We start from the raw sequence: 25,587 nt of genomic DNA, 5'->3' as shown, positions 1-25,587 counted from the left end.
GTTTCCAAGTGAACTATGATATCATCACATTCCCTTCTTTCTGCTTCTGTAATACTAAGAATATTGACAGCATCCTTGCCAGGCTAGGACCTCAGTGGGCACCTGACCTGCTTACTTCCTTCTAATTGTACCCCTAAGTCAATATGTCTGATGTTTGAGTCTCCCACCAGGAGGATCTTCCTGCACTTTTGCAAACTTTTGACACTACCGTTAGGTCCTCTTTTACAGTGGGTGTTTTTGTTCAACTCTGCCACCATTTCAACTGCCTTTTCAGTAGCATCATCTATTTCCAATGCCATGCAAGTATCCTTTGTGGGAAATGTCTCTGATTCTTAGGCTTTATCCTATCAAAACCCACTGTAATCCATATCCTCCTAGTCTTTTGGAATCTTTGTAGAAGTGGGAGGTAGATCACATGGACTGGATATGGACAGAGGTCTCATTAATTTAGGCTAATTCCACCCTGAGGTTTAGTGCCCGCCCTTCTCAGAGAAAGCTGCATATACATGGGGCAACCCCAAAGTCCTCAAAAAACTCATTCAGGATTCTTTTGTCATGCCCTTTTGTGAGAGGGTTTTTTTTTTGTTTTTTTACAAACTGTATATATGGGATTTCATGTCCTACTCTTTATTATAATATATTTTAATTATTATATGAATTATGCATTTTAATATATTTTGAGACTTTGCTGTAAACCACTTTGAGCCATATTAGTAAAGAGCAGTATATAAATAGATATGGAGACAAAAGCCTCACAGTTTTTGCACCATATAACTCTCACAATATGTATCCTTTTGTGTGTAGATTTTTTGACACTTTTCTAATATTTCTTTTGTTATTGCCCCATGTAATCTCCCAGAATTGAATGTTTGAGGGTTAAAAACTATATAACAGGTTTGCTGGTGTGTAAAAGATTAAATTATTCTTACCTGATAATTTTTTTTCCTTGAGTCCTGTTAGAACAATATGGAATTTCCCCCTCCACAAATGACAGAGCCAGAGGACACACCGCTTTTATTACCTCTATTTTGTCTTGGGCGTACTTCAGTGCTGACCCCCCATCTATGGGAATGGTGGGCTTGTGTTTAACTGCCAAGACTAAAGCACCGAGACGGGGAATTCTGAGAAGACTGTTCCTCTCCTCCAGAGGCAGGAATTAGATTTTACTTAACATTCTCCCCCTTTCGGTCACCTTTGTGGGGTATTCCAATCTGTAAGGACCATCTGCCTGAGGGCGCTGTATAAGGGGAATACTTTTTGTGGCATTCTAATGCCCTGAGGATAGGATTCCCCCTTCAGCTGACTCTTTAGTGGGAGTAACTGACATCCCTAAAGCAGCCACTACACTTGAAATGAGGGCCGGCAGCTCCTCTTTCTAGAATAATAGTACTATGGTGGAGTCATTTTCCTCTGATGAAATCTCCCTTTCCTCCTGAGAATCCTCCAGGGAGCTCTGGAGCAACTCTCCCCAAGACTATGCTGTTTCTTTGGAAGTATGAGAGTTTGAATGCCCCTAAGAGGAGGCTCTGAATTCTTCCTTGGCCTCTTGACTACTGCCCCTCAGAGATGCAGGTTATCCCTCAGCAAATCAAGAGAGCTAGGATCTATCTGTTCATACATGGCTAAATAAGCTTTATGCATTGCCATAATGAAGTCTGGGGCAATTGTTCCCTGCAAGGGATCCCTATGGCCCCATGTGCCTTTGGAGGGGTTGAGCTCTCTCTATAACCCATACTGAGGCTGTCCCCCCTGTCATGCAGGCAAAGAGAAAAACAGTATTCCCATCCCCTGACAGTCTGGGGCTGCTTTCAACTTATGGTAACTGTCTGGCTCAATCAATGATTCTGCTTTCGATTGCTCCTCCCTAGATTAAGGGACTGAGCTACCATATTCACCCTAAGATTCCCTGCTTGGTTCTCCTTCACATTCCAGGCAAAAGGAGCCCGCTACGCTGGGGACCTGCCTGGCTCCACAAACAGCACATTTTCTACCCTTGTTCATGGTTGCATTGCTCCAAGAATGGTAAGGCAAACAACAAAGAAAAAAAGAAAAAGAAAAAAAAAAAAAGATGCTGTCGTAGTGAGTTCAGCTTCCCCTCCTCCACAGAGAACAAGCTTGTTCTATTGGTGCCCTCCCCCTCAGTCATGCTGCAGTGTTATTACTACTGCGGTACAGCTTAACTACGTTACTACTACAGCAAGCCTGCAACTAACTTTTTCTTACCTAAGGAAGCAGCACAGTCACTACTCACCATCTCTGGAGAGCTATGCCAGCTGGTAAGGCAGGCAGAGCTTCCTCCTGTTTCTCTTCTTCCTTGCCCTGGGCAGATTTTTTTTTGGTGTCTTCACTTAAGGGAGAGGAGGGAAGGGGGAAGAGCAGGGAAAGAGAGAGAGCAGACTGCAGGCCCAGTGTTTTGTTTTTTTTAAAGGGCTGCCAGGTCCCTGCAAGGTTCAGGAACCGTTCTCTGGAAGCTCCACAGACCCCCCCCCCCCCCTTTAAGGCTACTGGGATCACTGCCAGAAGCTCGACCAGGGTAGGCCCTGAAAGCACACTCCAACCGGGAAAATCAATCCCTAGAGTCTGTTGCCCCAGGAGCAACAAGGACTCAACTATCCAATTGCGGATATGGTTCAAGGTGCTGATTTTAGTACGCAAGTTATTGTATAGGGAGTTTCCATGCTCCTTGTCAGACAAATTGCAAATATATGACCTGTGGCGAACGCATTATTCCTCTGGTACAAATGTTGGCGATACCATCAGGTAGAGACTTTAGACCGCAAATGACTCGTGCGCAAGCTTTTTTATACTGTGCACCAATTCTATGGAATTTGTTGCCTTTAGTTTTGCACAAAGAGAGAGACATTAAAGCCTTTAGAAAACAGGTGAAGGTGTTACACCATACTCTTCAAGATAAAGTAAGCCCACTGATCCTAATTAATTTTATTGTATGTTTGATTTTATGCAAGTTCATGATTTGTAATCCACTCTAAACACATTTTGAAATAAACTAGGCCTGGGCCGCACCCAGGCTCTGGGAGTTAATGTCCTCTTCACGTATCCGCAGTTGCTGGAGACAAAGAGTTATGGCTAGGGCTCTGGGCTACACCTTCCTTATAGCCCAAAGTGAGGTCATAAAAGAAGTGTGTCCGTCAGCTGCGAAGGGGGAAATCCCATATGTGATGACTGGTCTAACAGAAAGAAAAGGAAGCATCTTTAAACCAACATTTGGGTGAATTATATTGATTACTGTATTTAATACTTTAATTTTTGTTGTTAAAAATTACTTGTTGATGATGTATTTTGGTCATATGTTTGCAAGTATTAAAACAGCAGAGAAGACTGCACTTTCATCTATAGCAGGGGTCAGGAACCTTTTTGGCTGAGAGAGCCATGAGCGCCACATATTTTAAAATGTAATTCCGTGAGAGCCATACTAACTACAACCCCCCACCCTCCTGACTCCCCCAAGACCTACCAAATTAATTTACTATAACCCCCTACTCTCCTGACGCCCCCAAGACCTGCCAAATTAATTTACTACAACCCCCCATCCCCCCCCCCCCCCCCCCCCCCAAGACCTGCCAAAAGTCCCTGGTGGTCCAGGTGGGATCCAGGAGCGATCTCCTGGACTTGGGCTGTCGGCTGCCAGTAGTCAAAATGGCGCCAACAGCCCTTTGCCCTCACTATGTCACTGGGGTCGACCAATGGCGGTGGTAGCCCCTGTGACATAGTAAGGGCAAAGGGCCGTCGACGCCATTTTGATTACTGGCAGCCGACGGCCCTTTGCCCTTACTATGTCACAGGGGCTACCGCCGCCATTGGTCGACCCCAGTGACATAGTGAGGGCAAAGGGCCGTCGGCGCCATTTTGACTACTGGCAGCCGACAGCCCAAGTCCAGGAGATCGCTCCCGGATCGCTCCTGGACCCCCGCTGGACCACCAGGGACTTTTGGCAGGTCTTGGGGGAGTCAGGAGGGTGTAGTAGTTGTAGTAAATTAATTTTGGAGGTCTTGGGGGGTGTCAGGAGGGTGGGGGATTTTGTTAGATTTTTACTTTTTTATTAAAGATTTGTCTGCGAGCCAGATGCAGCCATCAAAAGAGCCATATCTGGCTCCCGAACCATAGGTTCCTGACCCCTGATCTATAGCATTTATATATTTTCTAACTTGCAGAATAGGCGCCCAGAAAAATACACTAAAACCATGTATATAGAACAAGAAATAAATTCAAAAGAGTGCATAAAGCCCTAGATATAACAGAGGGAAACATTCCTAGCATTTATTCAATGGCAGAAGACGGATGGGGGATCCTTCTTTGCATAGATATTAAGTGTGCTCCAAAAAAATATTGCAACTAATTCCATAGGTGACTGGCAATGACGACACATTTCAGTGTAATGCTTTAATAGCTGCTGTGGCTGTTTCTGTAGGGGGTTTTTTTTGTTGTTTTTTTTTTAATTTGCCAGCTGTCAAATAGCTAAAAAAGGCAGAAAGGATTAATATACAAATGACTCATGCTGTATTCTAACAGTGAGGACAAACTTCAACATAATGGCACTTGCTGTACAAAACAAAAATTAAATCTGCTACAACACCTGTTCTGTGACTCCAGGATGCCGTGGGATCTCATAGGTTCTGCACTTAAGCTGGAGAACAGGGTCTTCATTTAAAAGCTGAGCCAGTAACAGCACGCCATTCTAGAAAGCAAAACCTACCAGGTTTGACAAACTGATAATAGCAATTTAGAAAACATGCAATGACTAGCCTTTTGCAACACTTGGTGTCTTCAGGAACAAAATTAACCCTGAATTCGTTGGTGATTATAAAAGCAAATAAGTTCAGTTTGGACTAAAGATCTGGCAGGTCAGACATGGGAGCCCAATAACTTAAGGTTTGTTCAGCTTCACTAGGGCACTCACCAAACACAGCGATGTCAAGAGATGTCATCGGAGGATTAAGGATTTAAGCACATAGCCTTTGAGCACCTTAGAACCATTTAATACAAACAAGGCCATGTATGTGACTAGGGAGGAGAACCATAGCCTAGAGGAAAGCTGATATCTTTCTAAAGGAATGGGAAAACATGGCAGTCGAGACATTGTGAAAAGTAAAATGTACAAGACAGATGTACTGCACAGCACATCTAATGTACCACAACGTAGTCTCTAGGTCGGATTCCAAACTGTTACTAAAGATGCAGGTGACAGGGCTTGACCTGCAGGCGCCTGTTTTATTTTGACAGATCACAGTCAGACGCCTTGCATAGTTGTGAGGAAATGCATAGTTAAAACAAAAAACAAACCACACTATGGTAAATTTATAAGGATACCTCTTGATTATTCCTATTGTAATTCACCCTTTACCTTCCCTGTAATTTGCACTATATGAATTGATCTCCTCTGCTAATCAAAGGCTAAAAGCTGAATTCTGTCAGCAATGTAGTCACCCTCCTTCCAAGAGAGGCCTGAATGTATACGGTGCACCATAACCCTCAGTGCCTTTGATAGATAGAAACCCAAAACTTAAATCTTCTGTGTACCAAGTCAAGACACCGGTCCCAATACCCCTTCTTTTTTTCTGCAGTTTAACCTATATATAACTAAAAGGTACAGTGATGGGTTCCAAGTCTGAAGAAATAATCCTTTGCTAACCTATCACCTCTTTTTTTTTTTTTTTTTTTTTTAATTCGAAGAACTGAAAATAAGTAGCAACAAACCTCAGTGTAAAAGCGCACACAGCCAGAGGTAAAACCAACCACAATGCAAGTCCAGTCAGGGCGCCCCGTAGAACTCCTGTCCCACACAAAACAAAATGCTTAAGACATCAGATAGGTACTTTATGCTGCACAGGAACAATTCATCAACCCAATTTTTCCAAAAAAAACACAGATTTACTGTGCTTACCTCTTTTGACTTGCCAATGGAATGCACAGGGCACTGCTTACACATTCCCTGAAAGCAACACAAAATGCAGATGTAACAATCAAACAGTTTTAGATCACTACAGTTGATTACTACTCTTAATAACGATCAATCAGGCACTAATACAACAGAACCTATTAATGAATTTTTAAAGAATGTCAGTGGAGCAGAGCTTATCTCTAATCAGCCTTGCTGTCACACAGCTTACGTGATAGGTTCTTACATTTAAAACAAACTGTTTCGAAAGCCTCACATTATTTTATTTATTTATTTTAAAACTTTTCTATACCGCCGTTAAGTTAGATAACCATCACAACGGTTTACAGAAGGGCACGATAATGATAAATATGGGTGGTATAGATTACAAATTAATCTTGTGCCATCATAGTACGGTAACAATTCAAGGTAATAAACTGTTTAAGTTAATCTTGTTTGTCAGGAACATTAAACTTGGCCATTCTCCAGGCTGTCAAAGGCACTAACCCAAACAAAGAACAATATTTTTAGGAGACTGGGGGGGGGAGGAGGCAGGCCCGGCATTACCAGGTGTATAAACCGTTCAATTGCACAGGGCGGCACACCTGGGAGGGTGACTGCTGCGGAGGAAGGGGCCCACCAAATGGAGCAGTGAGAGGCTCGTGGGTCGCCGATGGACCCCTTCCCACTGGCGGCGGAAGAGGCCCATGCGGTCGCCAGTGGAACTCATCCCATCAACAGCAGAAGGGAAAGACCCGCACCACACTCTGCCTGAAGAAGTGGGAGCCGTTCTGTGCCTCTTCCTTGAGTGCCAGCTGGCCCTGCGGTAACTGAACACTCGCAGTGCTAGTACTTCCGGTATGCTCATCTCGTGTATCGCGAGATGAACATACAGGACGTACTAACACCACAAATGTTAAATAGCACTGGGCAGGCTGGCACAAGGAGGAGCTGCAGAAAAGACTCCTATAGTTTTCCAACACATGCTGCTCTCTGGGTAGCAGCAGCAGTAGTAGTAGCACTAGTAGTTGAAGAGAAGGAAGAGAGACCCGTGGATCCTGCCTGCCTTGAGTGAGTGTCGGTTGTGAATGTGAGTATGTATGTGTGTGTGTGAGAATGGGAGACTGCCTGGAAAGGATGGTAGTGTGTGTTAGAATGGGAGCCTGTATGTTTTTCTAACTCCCTCTCAATTAGACTTCTTCCTCAGTGATAAACTGGTCTTGCAGCCTGTGGGGAATGCATTATCTTAGCCTGTTCCTCCTTTAGAAGGATGAGTATCCTTAAATTGCATAATCTGCTATATTAGCGCTGCCTTTTCTTTTTCCTTACTTCCCCTTACGAGTTTCTTTGAAATTGTGATATTGGATCCATCATTGTGGATTATGGAACTGAAGAATGATTGTATTCCTTATTTTCTATTATTTGTATGTTTTTCTTTTTCTTCTTTTCCTTTACGGCTCAAGATTGTTTTCTTCAAAATATATTGGAAAACCGCACAAATAAAGAAATAAATAAAGAAAGAAATAAATAAATAAATAAAAAAGAATGGGAGCCTGCCTGGGGGGAATGTGCCTTTTTGTATGTGTGAATGGAAGCCTGCCTTATTGGGGGGGGGGTGAAAAATGTACACTACCCCCACTAATCCATCAGGGTGACTGGAAATCAAAAGTTTTCAGATACAGGAAGAAGGTGATTTTTTTCCCCTTCTTGTTTTAATATTTGGGTGTTTGATGCGTCTGCTATTCTGAAATATTTTATTGCTGTTTGGAAATTTTTAAAACATTATACAAGTTCTTAATTATTGGATGTTATTCTATTTGTCATGTTTGGCAATATTCTTTTAATTAGTATGGCTCATTATAATCAATATATATTTCTTGATTTTGTTTGATGATTTATGAGGACTGATGATGTTTCTGTTTTTCCATTGCTTCATTGCATACAGAGTCAAGGCTGTTGTAGTTTCCAGTTCCGTTTCAGTCTATTCATTTCTATTTGTATTTTAAAGTCTTTTTATTCTATTTTTGGTGAAAATCTGTGTTCTGCATGTGTAAGGTATTCTGCTAGCATGTAGTTTCTATGTAGGAATTTAGAGCAAACTGATTTGTCCTGCTTTCCTAATAGAAGGTGCTTTAGAGCCTGGTATAATATTTGCCTTTTCATATACTGGGTTGTTCCTGTTTTGAGTGCTTGCCGTTAGTACTGTTCTGGCATGGGAGTTTTACTATTGCTGTAAATCTGTTTTCTCAAGGCTGTCCAAGTGCCAAACCAACATCTAACACACATTACAATAGACCTAATGCTATATAGGATCCAAGTGTCTTTTTTTTTTTTTTTTTTGCAGGTTTTCTGGGTGGCACCACAGCAGTGCATGTTTTTCTGTACAACAAACTGCTGCCGGCTACAGGGACCAGCCAGCATCAATTTTATGTACCAGTACATGGGGGAAGGAACACCGGGGGATCATTCCTATACAATTTAGAAATTTTTGACCTGTACATGGGATAAAATAGGTTCAAGGGAGTGTGTCAATTTTGACAGTTTGCATAGTCGGAGGGAACAGTGGCGAAAGGGGGCCCGGAATGGAGCGCGAGATTGATGGTTTCTATTGTGTGTTGGCTATTGGGGAAAACAAAAATTTAGTGTTTTAAAAAACAAAAACAGAACGGGAAGGGGGGGGGGGGGTCGGAGGGGCAGGACAGCAATTTTTCGCACAGAGCAGCAAAAATGCTAGCACCAGCCCTGGGAAGAGGAAATAGCAAGGCCAACACAGAGATGATATGCAGAGGAACACAAACTACACCCATTTTAATGGTTAGAAGAGAGCATGCAACTAAAAGCAATAAAAGCCTAAATGGAAGCTTTGCTTTCCAAAACATGGTCAATTTCAATACAATGTAAATGAGATAATCCATGAAAAAGTAAAACAAATGACTTGCATCATATTATTGAATGTTGTTACACGCTATTGACAGCAGTCAAAACACTTCTAAAAGAACTGCTACTTTAAACACATAGGAAAAAATATCCAAAGATTATGTCCAGATGCTATAAAATGAAAATATTCAAGAAACTGGAATACATGGAATACATGAGGTGTAGATCGAATACCAGCAGCAGCAGTAAACTACATTCCCACATGTTCCAAACATGGGATTAAAATATCCAAAACTGCCCTGTGAAGGCAATTTGTGAACGAGCGATTTCAGAGTGCACACTCATTCTGATGGAAGAAAAGCTCTCTCCTGCAGCAAATCTATCCATTCTCCAATAAATTTTAATTTCTGGGTCAGCACTAGATTAGACTTCTCAAAATTCACCAGAAATCCCAAGTTTTATAGAAGTTGAATTAACTTTTCCAGGCAAAAGTTACCATATTCTGGATCCCTCACTTGACACAACTCCCTCCTGGGAGTTGGCCATGACTTGCCAATGATCTTGGTATGGAAAGATGGATTACTTGATGTCATAAGTGCGCTGCTTCTACAGCCAGGCACTTGGTGAAAACCATCAGAGCTGCTGACAGTCCGAAGAGGAGTAATTTGTATCGGTAATAGGAAGAGTCTATCCTGAAGCACAGATGATGCTAGAGGGTGGGATAGTTGAGTATGTGGGCATATGCATCTTTCAGATCGAGAGCACACATCCATTCCTCCTTCTGGGTGTAGGGAAGAATCATGTTGAGAGAATTCATTTTGAGTTTCTCTCAGACTAGGTGCTTGTTCACGTTTTTCAGATCCAGAATGAGTAACAGTCCCCCAGAATTTTTAGGGAGGAGGAAGTATCAGGAATATAATCCCTGTCCATTTTGACGCACAGGGACACTCTCTATTGCCCTCTGCTGAAGAAGTGATTCCACTTCAAGATGGAATTGTATCAAGTGAGGGATCCAGACTGACAAACAATGAGGAAGAGATGGTAACCAGGAGAAATGCAGTGTCCAGCTTCCATGATCTTGAATTTTTGGTTATCTTGTGCCACTCCTCCAGAAAGATCTAGATTCTTCCCACACAACTGGAGAGGGTGGTTAGTGGACTTATGATCAAAAACTTGGTCCATACTCGGCCTGGACTTGTTCTGTTGCTTTAGGTGACAGCATTCAAGCTGTCGAGTATGAGCCAGAAGTTGTTGTTGAGCCAGAAGAGGCGGGAACATGTATCGCAACTCAAAGAAGACTGTTATTCAGGTTCTGCTGAGAAGGATTGGATGTTTACATTTACTCTTTTATCTGAGTGACCGTTTCTCTGAGCTTCTATCCAAAAAGGTGTTCTCCTAGATAAGAAACATCTGCAAATTTGTCATGAATGTCATTGGATAGGCTACTGGCCCCTCAAACAGGCGATGCTTTGTGCCCTGGTAGAAGCTGTTGCAGTATGTGATATCAAATGATTCATAAGATTCATCGAAGAAGATGACTTATGCACTCTTCAGAACCTAGAAGCGGCTGCAGATAGCAATTTTAGCCTTCAGTAGGATGAAGGAAAGGTTTCAGCTTTTGTATAATCATGCAAGTATTGCATTGCATAGAACTGGGGAGAAGCAATCTGTGCACTTAGCATGGAACTCTAAAAAACTTTCTTCTCAAAATTGTCAAGCAATCTGGGATCATTTCCTAGTGGTATATTGGAATATATTCTTGTTTTCTTTACTTTTTTCAGGGCAGATTCAACAACAATGGCTTAATTAGGTAATTGGAGTAATCCAAATTCCAGGGATTTCTGCATTCTAGAGGTCCAGCTTTCTTGCCATTGGTGCACAAGAGACAGGGTTTTCACAGATTCTCATTTGTAGCTGTTGTAGGATACTGTGTATCAAATTAGCTGCTGGAGCGTCCAAAATTTGGAAAAGACCAAAGACCTCTGCATGAAGCTCTTTAGCTTTGCGCACATTTACTCCAAGCATTTTTTCCCACATTTTCAAACAATTTGAGTAAGAAAAGTCTTCTGGAGAAGAGGCATGTTCTGGAGGCTCCAGTAGTGGATCAAAGGAAATTCCCATTAATCCAGGAACCCAATAATGAAGATGGTGGCTCGGTGGTGGTGGGGAGTCCCTCTGTGCCTCTGAGAGGAAAGGTCCTGGTATATATTCTCTGAACGGCTGGACTTCACTGTAAGAGAATTAGATGAAGAAGAACCTTCTCAGGTCACGGCGTGTGCGCACATGCGCCTTCGCTGCCTTGAGCACCCATATTGGACCTACAGGCGTGCACGTATTCACCTTTGCCGGCGGGGCTGCTGAAGCCGCTCTCTCTCGCCGCCCTTCTACTTCTACTGCTGCTGCTGGGGGCTTGCATGGCCGCGGCCAGCGCAGGTGAGCGGGGGCTGGGGGAAAGTGTTTGGGACTGTGAAATTTCATCTCTCTCTGCTGGGGCTTTGATTGGGTTGGTTTGGTTCGGGATTGGGCAGCTAAGTGTGAGAAGCATTTTTTTCTGTGGATTGGGTTGGTTTGGGACTGGGCGGCTAAGTGCGAGAAGCATTTTTTTTCTGTGGATTGGGTTGGTTTGGGACTGTGTGGCTAAGTGCGAGAAGCATTTTTTTTTCTGTGGATTGGGTTGGTTTGGGACTGGGCGGCTAAGTGCGAGAAGCATTTTTTTTCTGTGGATTGGGTTGGTTTGGGACTGGGCGGCTAAGTGCGAGAAGCATTTTTTTTTTTCTGTGGATTGGGTTGGTTTGGGACTGGGCGGCTAAGTGCGAGAAGCATTTTTTTTCTGTGGATTGGGTTGGTTTGGGACTGGGCGGCTAAGTGCGAGAAGCATTTTTTTTCTGTGGATTGGGTTGGTGGGTTTGGATTGGGTTGGTTTGGGACTGTGAAATTTCGTCTCTCTCTGCTGGGGCTTGGCTTGGATTGGGTTGGTTTAGTTTGGGACTGTGAAATTTCGTCTCTCTTGTCCATCCGAAGGAGGGTGTTTTGTTGCGCTCCCTGCCTCTGATCGCCGGCTGCTGGGGCTTGCTGGCGCCGGGCGCTCAAGGCAGCGGGGTCTGTAGGAGAACCATCCACTTCCTGGTACCTGTCATTTCAAACGTCATTTGAAATGACAGGTACCAGCGCACCCAGGATACTGTATAGGCGCTGTATAGCGCCTATACAGTAAAATGGATTGCGCTTCATGGACGCATGTTGAACGCGGCTTGCATTTGCATGCCATTTAAATACATTATCGAGCGGTAGGTGATCCAAACTGTGCGTGCGGCAAACGCAGGTGCACCGGGCACTAACGCACCTCTTTCTACCGCACCTTACTGTATCGGCCCGTTAATGAGTTAAGAGACTATGCTCTGATGTAAAAAATGCATCATATTGAGAGAACTGGATATGCCATGTGTCATTGATTTCAGAAATCATCTTGCACCCTGCATTATATGGACTGAAATGCTTACAATTTATACTTGATCTTTTCTTCATGTTTTTTCTTGTTCTATGGGAGTGGCCTTACCTAGAATCTGGTTTCCTTTGTTTTCTGAAGCAATGTACCTTTGACATGTGATAACTGATTGTCATAAAATTATTTTCATGTTACGCTTAGTTAATATCTAGTTATGTACCTATTTGCAGATGCTATTATGTAGATTTTCAAGTTAATGACACAATCTGAATTAATTCAGTTTTTATTATTCCCTACATTCCACGTGTTTTGTTGCATTTTCCAGCTGATGATTGTTGCATTTTTCAGTTAATGATTATTTGATATATTCTCTTTTACCTTTATCTATGAAAGTTCGTTTGATCACATTAACCAATTACCCTGTTCCACTGCTTGCCCTTTTAGAGAGTGATCTGTCTTGGTGTGGATCAAATGTCCCCTTGAATTCCTTACTCTTCGACCACCTGTCCTTTTCTCTGGATCCTCCCTTCCCTGTTGTGTACTTTGTTGTCTCAGTGGTGATTCAATGTTCAAGAGGGAGGCATGATTCTGCTCCACCAGCATATGTCCAATACATGCTGTTCTGTTTGCTGTAAGGAATGCAGCTACTTGTAACTTCCGAATGCGTTCTATTTCTAGCATTCTATTGCTTGCCTTACTCTTGTTGCCTCTGCTTAAGTCTTTTCTCTTATTTCTCCCTTATTTCTCCTTTTGCAGCCTGCATTTATGGTACTCACATTGCTGGTCTTCTATATTCTATTCCCCCTGCTCCTAACCTTACCCAATATATTGAATTTGGTTATTCTCCATCTACTATGAGTTCCCTGTTTGCCTTTTTGAGCATTTCTTCCTGTAACACTACCTGTTAGGTTATTTACCTAGAGTTTGTTTACACTCTCTCACAAATGTCTTCTGGTAAAGTGGAATTTCTGTTTACCTATATATCTATTTCTGCCTATGACCAGAACATATCTTATGTTCTTCAACACCTTTCTATTTCTGTCCCTGGTGCTTATTATGAGACTGTCCCCCTTGCAGAGACTCATTCATTATAAATGATGCTCACTGTAGCAGGGATATGCAACTATCTTTTCTATACCTTCTTTCATAATAACTTCTCGTTGTCCTTTGTATCCTTATGCTGGTTCTAACACTAATATGTAGTTTTTTGACTTAGAAAATCCTATATGTGATTTCAAACGTTTTTCCTATAATGCTAGTCTATGTCTTTCTTTTTTCTTTGTCCACTACAACAGACTGCCTATTATTCTCTTTGTACCCTTTAAGAATGATTTCTTCCTTCTGCCAGTTGTTTAGTTTTTTCATACTGTCCTTCTATGCTCACGTAATGTAAACTAAAGCTTAAGACTGTCATGATATGCAGTTATACTTGCAGTTCAACGACAGAGCTGACTGATTTTCAGTGTAATTTCAGCATTAATGCTGCCCTTCGCTACCTGAAGATTGATTGCATCTATGTGAGTATCATGTACTTAATTTAAGGATCTAGAGGGACACATGCTCTGCTTGACACACCCAATACAAACCAAGGGTTAGTTGTTATAATACACTTCTAGGCCTACTTGCCCTGGACTATCCTCGCATACCTGTCACCCGCTCTGATGCTTTGGTGTGCCACTCTTGCCATTTGAAAGTGGCACAAGATGGAAATGATATGTGTGTGCCTGAAGTTTGAAATCAACAGAGACTATGGATCAGGCCTAGCAGCAGAGGATTCTGGGAATCTGCAAATTCTGGCCACGAGAACCTCAAATTGACCCTAGCTTGGAAAGACTCTGGGAGACATCTGGACTGCATTTGGAGCTGTTCAAATACGATGGAGGGTCATGAGGTCACAAAGAGCACATGGACGAGGTTATGTTCTCACAGGATACCGTCTCGAATTGAGGGGCCACAGTGAAATGAGAGAGTCCTGGAGATCTCCCTGAGGATGAAAAGCTGACAGGACAAAGAACTAACAGAAGACTGACAGAGTAGTAGGCACATGGGCTTTAAGTGGGCCTCCAGGTGGGAGGGGGAACAGGGAAACATAAGGTTTAATTTATCTTGTTTTGACACAAGAAACTTAATACGTGATACTCCCATTTATGAATTCCTATTAGGGATCACTGTATATTTTACCTATAAAAAACCAACACTCACTGACATACAAGGAGACACACAGGCGTAGTTCTGTAAAGATGGAACTACTACTCAGTTTCTCCCAGAGGTACCAGGATTGCTTTTTGATATGCAATAAAAAAACTTAAATTTGTTTCTGCTAAATTTAGTGAGGTACCTTTGTGTTCATGGGGCAGCGCCATTAAGCTGATTTAATGCTTAACAGTAGCTAAATCACTGGTGTATAGATTAGAGGTGGTGACCTATTTAACCTATTGCATCAGTATCTGAATTGTTCCTCGACTGTTCAGGTAACCTGCATACTTCTTGGATATTCCACTTCCTTGAATAAAAATTATTCTCTTTTAGCTGCAGAGGGCTAATTCAATACAGTGTGCTAGCTGCTATACATGGCCTAATGTGATTGGATTGCTGCTTGAAAAAGGGCTCATGGCGGGGAAGTCCCCATGGCGTGTCCCAATGACATCACATGCTGGAGCTATTTAAATGCCAGCAAGACAGCAGACTGTTGCCTCAGCAACAGATCCTCCTGCCTTGCAGTGCATGTTTCTATTTCCTTGCTTGCCTCCTAGTTCTGCTCCCTTTCTTCATTCCTGTCTTGCCTTGTCTTGTTCCCCAGTGTCCTGTCTTGCCCATCTTGGCCTGATTCTCCGGTTCTGACCTCTGCTTTGGATTCTGAGTTCGTTCCTGGATTGCTGCCTGTCCTCATCCTTGGTCTGGACCCAAATACTGTTTGCTGCCCGCCCTGACCCTTGGCATGGACCTGGATACTGTATGGTTGCTGCCAGCCATGACTGCTGCTTGAATTTTTAACTTTGTCTGACCACTCCGTATGGTATTTTTGTCTAAGCCCTACCAGCTCCTGGACTCCAAGGGTGCAACCTGCGGGGAACAGGGCTGCTATAGGTGAAACGTCAGCTCCAGTCCCAGAAAGAGGAAGTCCATCAGTTGCCGGTGTGGGCCTAATGAGTTCATCTGCTAGTCAACCACACTATAGCCCAATGGCTCACAACCATGACAGATGGAAATTGCCCTAGTCAGACTTTGTTGGTCACTTCTGTTTTAAAAACTGATAGGGATCGTATTTTTAAATTGGTTTTCAAGTTGTAAGATAAGTCTTTTCTGGGTAAGCAACTGGAAATTTTTCTAGATGTGACTAAGCTTACATAATTAAGAGGAAAGCAGTTTCCTCAAGAAAAGTAGAGAACACTAACTCTGGTGCAAATTTCCAACTTAGGTTTCCATCCAAGAGTCATTTTAAATTGGTGGGTTCAAAGTTTAGTTTTTATGATCCTGGCCAATCTGAAAGATTTTTATAGGACAAGGAAGCCATTTAATAGTGTGGATTTAGGACTAATGATTTTGTAACAGGGAATGTTTCTTCATTATATTTTCTTTAATATTTGTTCCTCATTTGTGGTCTATACAAAGATTTATACAGGGATATTTTATGTTTTCAGATTTCCTTGAAATTTGTTTTGTCTTTAACACTCGAATTTCTTTCAAAATTGTATTTTAATTCTTTTTTTTCTTAGCAATTCAATAATATTAATAACAAAAATTGCTGTAGAAAACAATCTATACAGCACAGATTCACTTATTTTAAATAATCAATGCAGCAAATAATCCTAAGAAGGGCAAGGGATGTCCTTCAAAGGTGGATGTGTGCCTGAATCAAAAGTCAGTCAACACTTGGTATTTCAGCATCTGAAATGCCTTCCCTTCAGGGGCCAATAAAACATGGAGAACTGGGCATCTGTCTCACCAAAGTAAAATCATGGTAGATGATTATAATTAACTGCTCAATGTGAAGCTGTAACAATTATTGCCAAAGGAAACAGAATATTGTATGCTGCTATGCACACCTTTTTTTTGGAATAGCTACTGAAGTTTGGTTAATTTTCATGGTTACAATGACACATTTTTGTTCCCCTTCACCTCTTTTCTTTGATAAATTTATTCTCTGGTCAAATGTACTATGAAAAGTAATAACAATTATATAAACTAAAATTATTTTCAATGTTTAAGTATTTATCTTAAGTTTTAACACACAGTCTGATTAATACGAAAACAATAATTTTGTTTACTGTTGGTAATAAAACATTATCTTATTTCAGTACACATGTCCAACCAACAAGGACTGAATTACATAGTCAAGTAAACAAAAGCATGGGTGCAGCTTGCTTATTGAAGCGGTTACTACCCCTAACTAAGCTACATATTCAATTAGATGCAGTTCCAACACTGCTCTCTACATTAATGGTGGGGTGGAAGGGAAACAGAACTAAAAGGTACTAAGAGCCAAGCGTAACAAGTAAGAGGAAAAAAAAAGTGCATAGCTTGCTGGGCAGACTGGATGGACCGTTTTGTCTTCTTCTGCCGTCATTTCTATGTTTCAATGAAATGGCAACATTTTAGTTTTTACTATTTTGCATGTCTGACATACAGTTGAAAAGAGGTAACAAGAGCAATAAAAAGTATTTTTCAGTGGTTTTATAATGAAATAAAAATATTTGACATCAATGTAATTATTTTTAAAAATCTAATCAAAATATTAAAATTCAATAAAAAAAATGTTTAAATTGGAAATTAAGTATTGAATTGCGCAATTATATTGCCAAAGTCGAAACCAGTTTTTTAAATCATAATTTATTTAGGCGTTTTATATACCATCATTCCAGAATAAAATCACAACAGTATACAAAATCATTCATGTTCTTATTTAACACATTCTGAGCCAGTATTCATAATCTAGGTCAAAACCATGGCAGATATGTGTTCTTATTCATAATTCTAGGTCAGAACCACAGTAGATGTTTAATTAACATGTTGATATAATAGTTATATGGTATATGGTGATCTGTGTTAAGATGTATCTGTAATAAATCATATAAATTTTAAAGAAAATTTGTGATTGACTAAATAACTACAATTAATGAACATACTATGTTTTATATAACAGAAATTTATGTCCTTATTTGATGTTGGGTGCATACATATTCTTGATCAACATGACAAACTATGACAAATTATGGGTTCTAAAAGATTTCAGATACAACTGCCTGGAAAATATTTCAGGATGGAAAGAAACTCACAAGCAACTTGTACTGAAATACAGGCTTCTCTGAAACAAAGTGGTGTGGGTGTTTAGACATGCACAATAAGGAGACACTTAAACAAAAAATGGGCTGCATGGTAGAATTGCCAAAAAAAAGCCATTGCTGCACAAACGCTACAAAACAGCCTGCTTACAATACGCTAAACAGCACCTAGAGAAGCCTCAAAACTGCTGGAACAAAATAATTTGGAGTGATGAGACCAAAACTGAACTTTATGGTCACAACCATAAACACTATAAAGAGAAGACCACCATCCTTACCGTGAAGCATGGAGGTGGATTGCTGCTGTTCTGTTGGGGCAGGGGGGTGATAAGCTAAGGTGGCATAGGAAATTTAGTCAAAATTGATGGCAAGATAAATGCAGCATCTCATCAGAAAATATTGGAGGAGAATTTGCATTCATCAGCCAGGAAGCTGCGCATGGGGCGCACTTGGACTTTCCAACATGGCAATGATCTGAAACATAAGGCCAAGTCAACCCTTCAGAAGCTGCAGCAAAAGAAAGTGAAGGTTCTGGAGTGGACATCACATTCTCCTGACCTCAATATCATTGAGACTTTGGGGAGAACTTAAACATGCAGTTCATGCTAGACAACCCAAGAATTTACAGGATCTGGAGGCTTTTTTTTTTTAATATATTTCTTTATTGACTTTTCAACACATAGCAGTAACATAGGAGAAACAAGGAATATTAACAATAGACAATTGTCTCAATTAGTTTCAAAACCTCCAATCTCAAACCTACCCCACCCTCTATTCTCCCTGAAATAGAGCCCAAGGCAAATCCACAAGGACAAACAAATCAAACGGCTGCATCTGAGGAGATAAAATGCTAAAATCTTTCCTGTAGAGAATCTGGTAGACGTTTAATAAAGGAGGTCCATATCCTGGGAAATGCATTCTTCCATCCCCACAAGGTCTTAGTCCAAATTTAAAAGATCCAACATTTCCGCAAACCAAAATTCAAACGATGGTGCCTCAGTCTGTATCCACTTATATACGATCCATTTCCTAGCAACGCATGTTCCTTTAATCAGGAATTTACAATCATAGTTGCGACATGTTATCTCATCGGAAAATATTCTCAAGATACATAAAGAAGTTGCCAAAGGAAGCACAGACCCTATTAATTCCGACAAAAATATGAACACAGATTCCCAAAAACTATGATTGGAGGACACTCCCAAAGCCCATTCAAAGTGGCAATATCTGTGGAACATTTTATGCATCCTGTGGAAGAAATAATTTTCATCTGATAAGCTCTGTGAGAGGAGATAGTTAACCGATGGAGAACGCACAAATACTATTCTCGTAGTCAAATCGAGGGGATAATTTTCATAGAACTCGGCAATGCCAGTCAAAAACATCATCATCTAGATCCAGCCCCAAATCCAAATTCCATAACCCCGCCAGAATCATAAACTGTTTGTAAGAAGTGATAGAATGGAGAAATGTATATAATCCTGCCAAAGATTGCCTCCTCCCCTGAAAAAAGGACAACAATCTTTGAAACGAACTCGAAGAACAGGACACCTGACGGAGCTCCATATTTTTATTATAAAACTAAAAGTTTATAAATATTGAAAAAAATTGGGAGATTCAAAACCAAACAGCTCCTGACAGCAATGAAAAGAATAAATTATGTGATGCTGTTAATCAATAAAATCATGGAAGGTATTATACCCTGCAGTGTTGAGCCATATAAAATATATACTATCTTTCCCAGGGAGGAACCACAGATTGAATTTCCAAGAGAGCAACAACTTCTGTCTAAGAGATTTCCAGGCAAACTGCATATATTTCACCAAGATATTCTGCGAAATATAGGGGGGGGGGGGAGATCCTTAGCACTCGCATGAAATAAAAATTGCAAGTCATAAGAAGAAGCAAAACATTGCTCCGCAGGCACATCAGCAAAACACTGACTGCTCAGGAGCCAGTCCCCCCAAGGTCCGTAAAGCACACGCCAAGTTATAATATTTTAAATTATGAAAACCCCAGTCGCCTTCTCTGGAGGGTACCATTAATTTAATAAAAAAAAGACACCCTCGCTTTACATTCAGCCCAAATTGTGTGCAACTACATTGAAGCCCTTTAAGATCCACTTCAGTGAGAACTAAAGGCAGCATTTGTAGAGTATAGAGTAACTTAGGGAAAAGAGACATCTTGAACAAGGCTATCTGCCCCATGAGTGATAAAGGAATCTTCATCCACCCAGTCATACATTTCTGGATTTCCCTTATAAGCGGAGGAATATTAACCTGATACCACATAACCAGTATCTCTATGAATTCGAACCCCAGGATATTTAAGCAAGTCCTCTATCCACCACAGCAGAAAAGCTGGCCAGGAATTTTGTAAATGTCCCTTGATATCCAAGGCTTTGGACTTATCCAAATTTAATTTAAACCCGAAAAGGAGCCAAAATTATAAAAGATGTCTAAGATCTGAGGAAGAAGATTCCTTGCCTGGGGGATAAAAAGAGGAATATCATCTGCGAATAAGAAGGTATTCAAAAAAGAAAACTTATTACACACCGTGGAAATATTCAGAATTTCTGTAAGGGCATGTATTAAAGGTTCAATTGACAGAATAAATAATAGGGTACCTCTAGTCAGCTGAAACGAAGCAGAAAGACTATTATTTTAGCTCCTGGGTTAGCATATAAAACCTGAATGGCCTGAAAGTATAAAACATCTGGAAGCTTTTTACCAAGAGGAATGGGCAGCTTTATCGCATGAAAAAATACAGGGCCTTATTCACAGCTACCACAAAAGACTGCAAACTATCATTGATGCAAGAGGGGGCAATACACAATATTAAGAACTAAGGGTGTGCAAACTTTTGAACAGGACCGTTTTATTATTTCTCTTATTGCCTTGGTTTGTGTGTAATGACTGTGATGCATAACAGTTTAATTTGAAACACATTAAAAATAACAGACGTGTTTATTCTGATCAGTCACATTTTCTTAAAATGCTACACATCTTACAAATTCTGCCAGGGGTATGTAAACTTATGAGCACATCTGTATGCTTTCAAAGTGATGACTACTATATATATATTTTTTTAAAGATGTAAATTTTACAAATCTAAACACAAAAAAGTGAAATATGGAACAAGGGGACATCAAATAAGTTCACACGACATATGCAACGGCACGAAAAAGAATGCAACATAGGTTTGGTTTAAGAGTCATTCCCAAGGACTACAACCTAACAATAAGTGGTAATTAAAAAGGACTAGAGACAAGAAGCAGTGACAAATTACAGACTAATCAATTTGGTATCAGCTGCAGGAAAAGTCTTAAAGGCTATTTTAGGAAATGAACAAGAGAACACCTGTAAAAGCACAGCTTACTTGACAGCACTTACATGATTTAGACAAAATTCAGATTTGGGAAGTACACATTTTAAACTATTGTAAATTATAAAAAGGACATTACTGGTCTCTCACCTAATGGACAAGAGCTGAGCACAAATTTGATTCCAAAGAAAACAAATATTCAGAGATGTCTGGCTAGTTAGTTAGACCTTGCTTTTTCTTGTAGTCCATGATACCTATAATAATTAAGGTAACATGACTCAAGCTAAGTAGCTCTTTCATGAAGAGATATAGAAGGGAATATTATATTTATACCACTCTATTAACAAGTTAAGAATGATAAGTGTGACACAGTATATTAGCATTATCCTACACTAAAAATCCATTAGAAGCAGAACAAAGTACTGCAAGAAATATCTGCACAATAAATTTAATACAGAGATCTATGCAAGCAGCTGCCTTGTTTTCATGAAAGTACTAACTGATCTCCTATATAACGAAAAGATGGAAAAAGAATGGGGAAATACTATTAAGAAAAATTAGGAAGGCATGCAAATTATATGATAAAAATGATCTTAAATCAGATTGCAGGTTGTGATGAAGTCAATCAGAAACGTTTTCACCTTGTGTGTAACAGCTCTGTAGTCTAGTCGAAATTACAGGCCTCGCAACAGAGTTATTTATCTATTTCGGTGATAAGGGAATCCAATGAAGAATTATCCGTTTTCGACACTTTACAAAGTTTCCCTTGATCAGTAATATATTAAATGTAGCTTTACAAAACCCTCAGGTTGAAGAGTGCCTTTTATATATGCTCAGCTAATTCTGCAATTCTCAAATTAAAAGAATAGCAAGACAATACTTAAAAGGATCTCCCAAAACTCCATTACAACCCATCTCCATGATTTAATTAGAAGACAAGAAGATTATATTCAGTATAATAAAGATAACAATTTGCATTTAACCCGACTTTTCCAAATAATGCTCAAAGTGGCTTACAAGAAATTCAAGCACCATAAGTCACTGTCCCAATGAGGTTACGGTCTAAGTGGCTATCTGAGTAAAGTGACTTGCCCAAGGTCACACAGAGGTAGAAGGGAGATTTGAACCCTGGTTTCCCTGGTTCTCAACGCATTGCTTTACCAATGTGTTGGTTGTACTTTGGTCTTCTTCTGTGATGTGCATTTTGCAGAATAAAAATTATTAAAAAAAAACAAACCACCAGACTATGCCTCCTCTTTGCTTTGAACAAAACCATTGAAAATAGAGAGGCAATGTCCAACTGTACTGCAGGGTACAATGCTGCCACTCACCTTCTGTGCCTAAGCAAAAGCAGAACAATACTGAGATTTACCGCATGTGGCCTTTATGCAAGTAGATGTATAAAGCTACTAAATTGTTTTTACATTTATTCACAATGGGGGTAGATTTTAAAAGGTGCGCACGTGCATCCATGTGCACGTGGTTCCCAGCGCGCATGCAATAACGCAATTTAATAACCTGCACGCATTGGCGGGGGAGGGGGGAGGTATTTTTTAATTTACGCACAGCAACGCAATATGGGTTTTTCCCAGTTCGCTCCAATAAAGGAGCAGACTGGGAGGGAACTTCCCTAACCCGTCCTCCTCTTCCCCTCTTCTCAACCTATCCTAACTATCCCCAAAGTTTTTAATGTAATACTTATTGCTCCCCCGGAGCAGACGTATCTTCTGCGTGCTGACTGGCTGCCGCGCCCCTTTGTTCAGGCCCGGCACTTCAGCGCGTATCAGGGGATATGCATGTGACCGGGCCCTTTAGAAAATGCGCGCAACCCCCGACTTTTAAAACTGGCCTGAATGAGTACTATGGCAGACAAGTGACTTGTCTAAATGAACAGTTCACTTGTAGAATACAATCGTTGCTGGGCAGTAAATACCTTCCTAGTTTTAATACTGATCAGCATTAACATTCTCATCCTGATATTTCCCTTAGCTTCAGTGATCAATAAGCAAAAATGATGATGACCCATAAGAACAAGCGGCTTTCTGGCTGTTGCTGTCTGTTCAGATCAGCTTCACTGCTCTTACTGTTCAACCTGAACATCTCACAGGGTCAGTGAGCACTTTCATATCCATGGAAAGTCAAATTTTCACATTTAGAGCATGTCAGAAATAACAATAACATGCAGAGGAAAGGAGGACAAACATGACCAGCGTTCTGAAAGCAAAACTACAAGAAGGAGCATGAAGTTATGAAGAAATGAAATAAAAATGCTAAACAGTATGAAAGGGGAAAAGGATTTAGGCTCTGTTTCATTCAGGAAAATGATTATTGTAATAGCTCAAAAACTACTGCTACAGAAGGAAAGAAATGAGTTAAGGCAATAAAGGTAAACAAAGCAAAAAGGAAAACCGCAAAGTACCATCATCTGCACCTTGATGAGTTTTATCGGTATGGTTGGCAGTGCTCAGACTTCATTACAACATTTCCTCTCATGCTGTGTACATCTAGAAGCACTATATAAATGTCTAATAATAGCAATGGTAGCACTATATAAATGTCTAATAGTAGCAGTGGTACTACACTAAGCATTCCTTCAAGGAATCTGTCAAGAAGGACAGTTCTGTTAGGGTACATGAGAAATGACAACAAATTTCAATAACTTATTTTGACCGGAAGGAGACAAACGAAATAATGCGTGTTGGTAGTACTGCTTAAAATGATCAGCGAATCGCCTTCTAGAAAACAGCAAAACTAAAGGTACTTATACCATAGCCATGGGAGGTCTGTGCTGCTTCTCAGTATGGGTGAACAAAACCCTAAGTTAAATAAAATATTAAATACTTGCATAGAAATGGGGAAAAAGGGTAATATCTGGAAAAGCAAATTTGCTTACCGTAAATGGTGTTTCAGTAGATAGGATAAATTAGCTATGCTGTCTGGGAGCTCCTTGCGACCGGTCAGTAGGCGGAGTTTTCTCAGTTAGTACAGAGTTTTGAACTCTGTACGGCTGTGCGGTGAGCTTCCCGCGCGATTGCCATGTTACCTCAGTCTCTTGTAGCCAAGCAAGATGTACGTGGAAACGTTTTGGTAGAATCTGTAGACTGTCTAGGGAGGTGGGAAGGGATCGCATGGCTAATTCATCCTACTATCTACGGAAACACCGTTTAGGGTAAGCAAACTTGCTTTTTCCCTGTCGATAGCAAGGCTGAATTAGCCATGCCGTCTGGGAGTCCCAAGCTCCCGGGTTGTGTCCATATAATATGCTTTATGAGTTGAGGACACTACCTTTCAATAAAGGTAGACAGTCTTATTTAGTATTTAGGGTTGAGAGAACTGCCGAACCCAGAGCTGCATCGGAAGATGCTTGCTGTTTGATACAGTAGTGAGATGTGAAGGTATGAAGAGAAGACCAAACTGCCGCTTTGCAGATGTCCAGCAGCAGAACTCTTTTTAAATGCGCAACAGATGTTGCTGTTGCTCGTATCTGGTGTGCTTTAGGTTTATCGCTCAAAACAAGAGAACGTTTATTGTAGCAGAATTCAATGCATTGGGACAACCAACTAGCAATGGTTCTTTTGGATACAGGCTGGTTTGGATTATAAGGGTCAAAGGAGAGGAACAATTGAGATGGTCTTCCTTGAGATTGAGTCTTTTGTTTGTAATAAGCTAACACTCTTTTACAGTCTAAAGAGTGCAGAAGCTTATCTCGGTCATTATAATGAGGTTTTGGTTTGAAGATTGGCAATGTAATTGACTAGTTTATGTGGAAAGCCGACACTACTTTAGGAAGAAAAGTAAGATGTGGCCGAAGAGTGACTTTATCATGATAAAATTCTAAATAAGAAGAATAGTGAACCAAGGCTTGTAGCTCACTTACTCTCCGTACTGATGTGACAGCCACTAGAAATACCGTTTTCCATGTTAGGTATTTTATGTGGCATGAATCTAATGGCTCGAAAGGAGGCAGCATTAGTTGTTCAAGTACTATATTGAGATTCCATGGTATAGGTGGTTTTGACACCGGTGGCCTTAGACGTAGCATGCCTCACATGAATCTGGAGATTAACGAATGGCTGGAAATGGGAAGTCCATTATGAGAGTGGTGGAAAGCTGCAATAGCGCTAACATGCACACGAACTGAAGCCAGTGCTAAACCAGCAATGTAGAGTGTATGGAGATACTCTAGGAGTTGCGTGGCTGTTGATGAGAAAGGGTCTAGCCTTCGTGGTTTGCACCATTCTGTGTAACGATGCCACTTTCCTGCATAGTTACATCTAGTTGAAGGTTTCCTAGACGCAATGAGAATGTCTTCAAGTTGAGATGGCAGTCCCAGGTGGTTTAATAATTGCCTTTCAACCTCCAAGCTGTCAGATGGAGGGAATGATGCATTGGATGAAGGAGAGACCCCCTTTCCTGAGTCAACAGATGTGGATGGTTCTCCAGTGGAATTGGTGGGCGAATGGATAGTCGCATGAGATACGGATACCAGAGCTGCCTTGGCCATGTCTAAAGGATCATGACGATCATATCCGCTGTGTCTCGGATACATTTTTGAATCATCCTTGATATTAGCAGAATGGGAGGGTAAGCGTATAGCAAGCCCCTCTGTCCATGGGATGAGAAAGGCATCTGGAGCATGCCAAAGTCTGCTCAGGTAAATGGAGCAAAATGCTTGTGTTTGACGGTTGTTCTCTGTGGCAAAGAGATCTATTATCGGGTTGCCCCAGCATTTAAAGATTCTGGTTGCTACTTCCCGATTCAAA

At 40.8% G+C, this 25,587-nt stretch overlaps 1 protein-coding gene across 4 annotated transcripts in view; it reads right to left on the bottom strand.

Annotated features, from left to right (window-relative positions):
• RAB3GAP2 (RAB3 GTPase activating non-catalytic protein subunit 2) overlaps nt 1–25,587 on the bottom strand; it is a 279,134-nt gene that overhangs the window by 186,002 nt on the left and 67,545 nt on the right. For all 4 annotated transcript variants that reach the window (XM_029593170.1, XM_029593169.1, XM_029593168.1 and 1 more), the window contains exons 5-7: nt 5,903–5,950; nt 5,716–5,791; nt 4,595–4,696 (exon numbers count right to left, since the gene is read on the bottom strand). In XM_029593170.1, the coding sequence (XP_029449030.1) occupies nt 4,595–4,696; nt 5,716–5,791; nt 5,903–5,950 (226 nt within the window). The remainder of the gene's footprint in view (nt 1–4,594; nt 4,697–5,715; nt 5,792–5,902; nt 5,951–25,587) is intronic.

The sequence above is a fragment of the Rhinatrema bivittatum genome, chromosome 3 (assembly GCF_901001135.1).
Source record: "Rhinatrema bivittatum chromosome 3, aRhiBiv1.1, whole genome shotgun sequence".
Classification (NCBI taxonomy): Eukaryota; Metazoa; Chordata; class Amphibia; order Gymnophiona; family Rhinatrematidae; genus Rhinatrema; species Rhinatrema bivittatum.
This window is presented reverse-complemented; position numbering and strand designations above follow the sequence as displayed.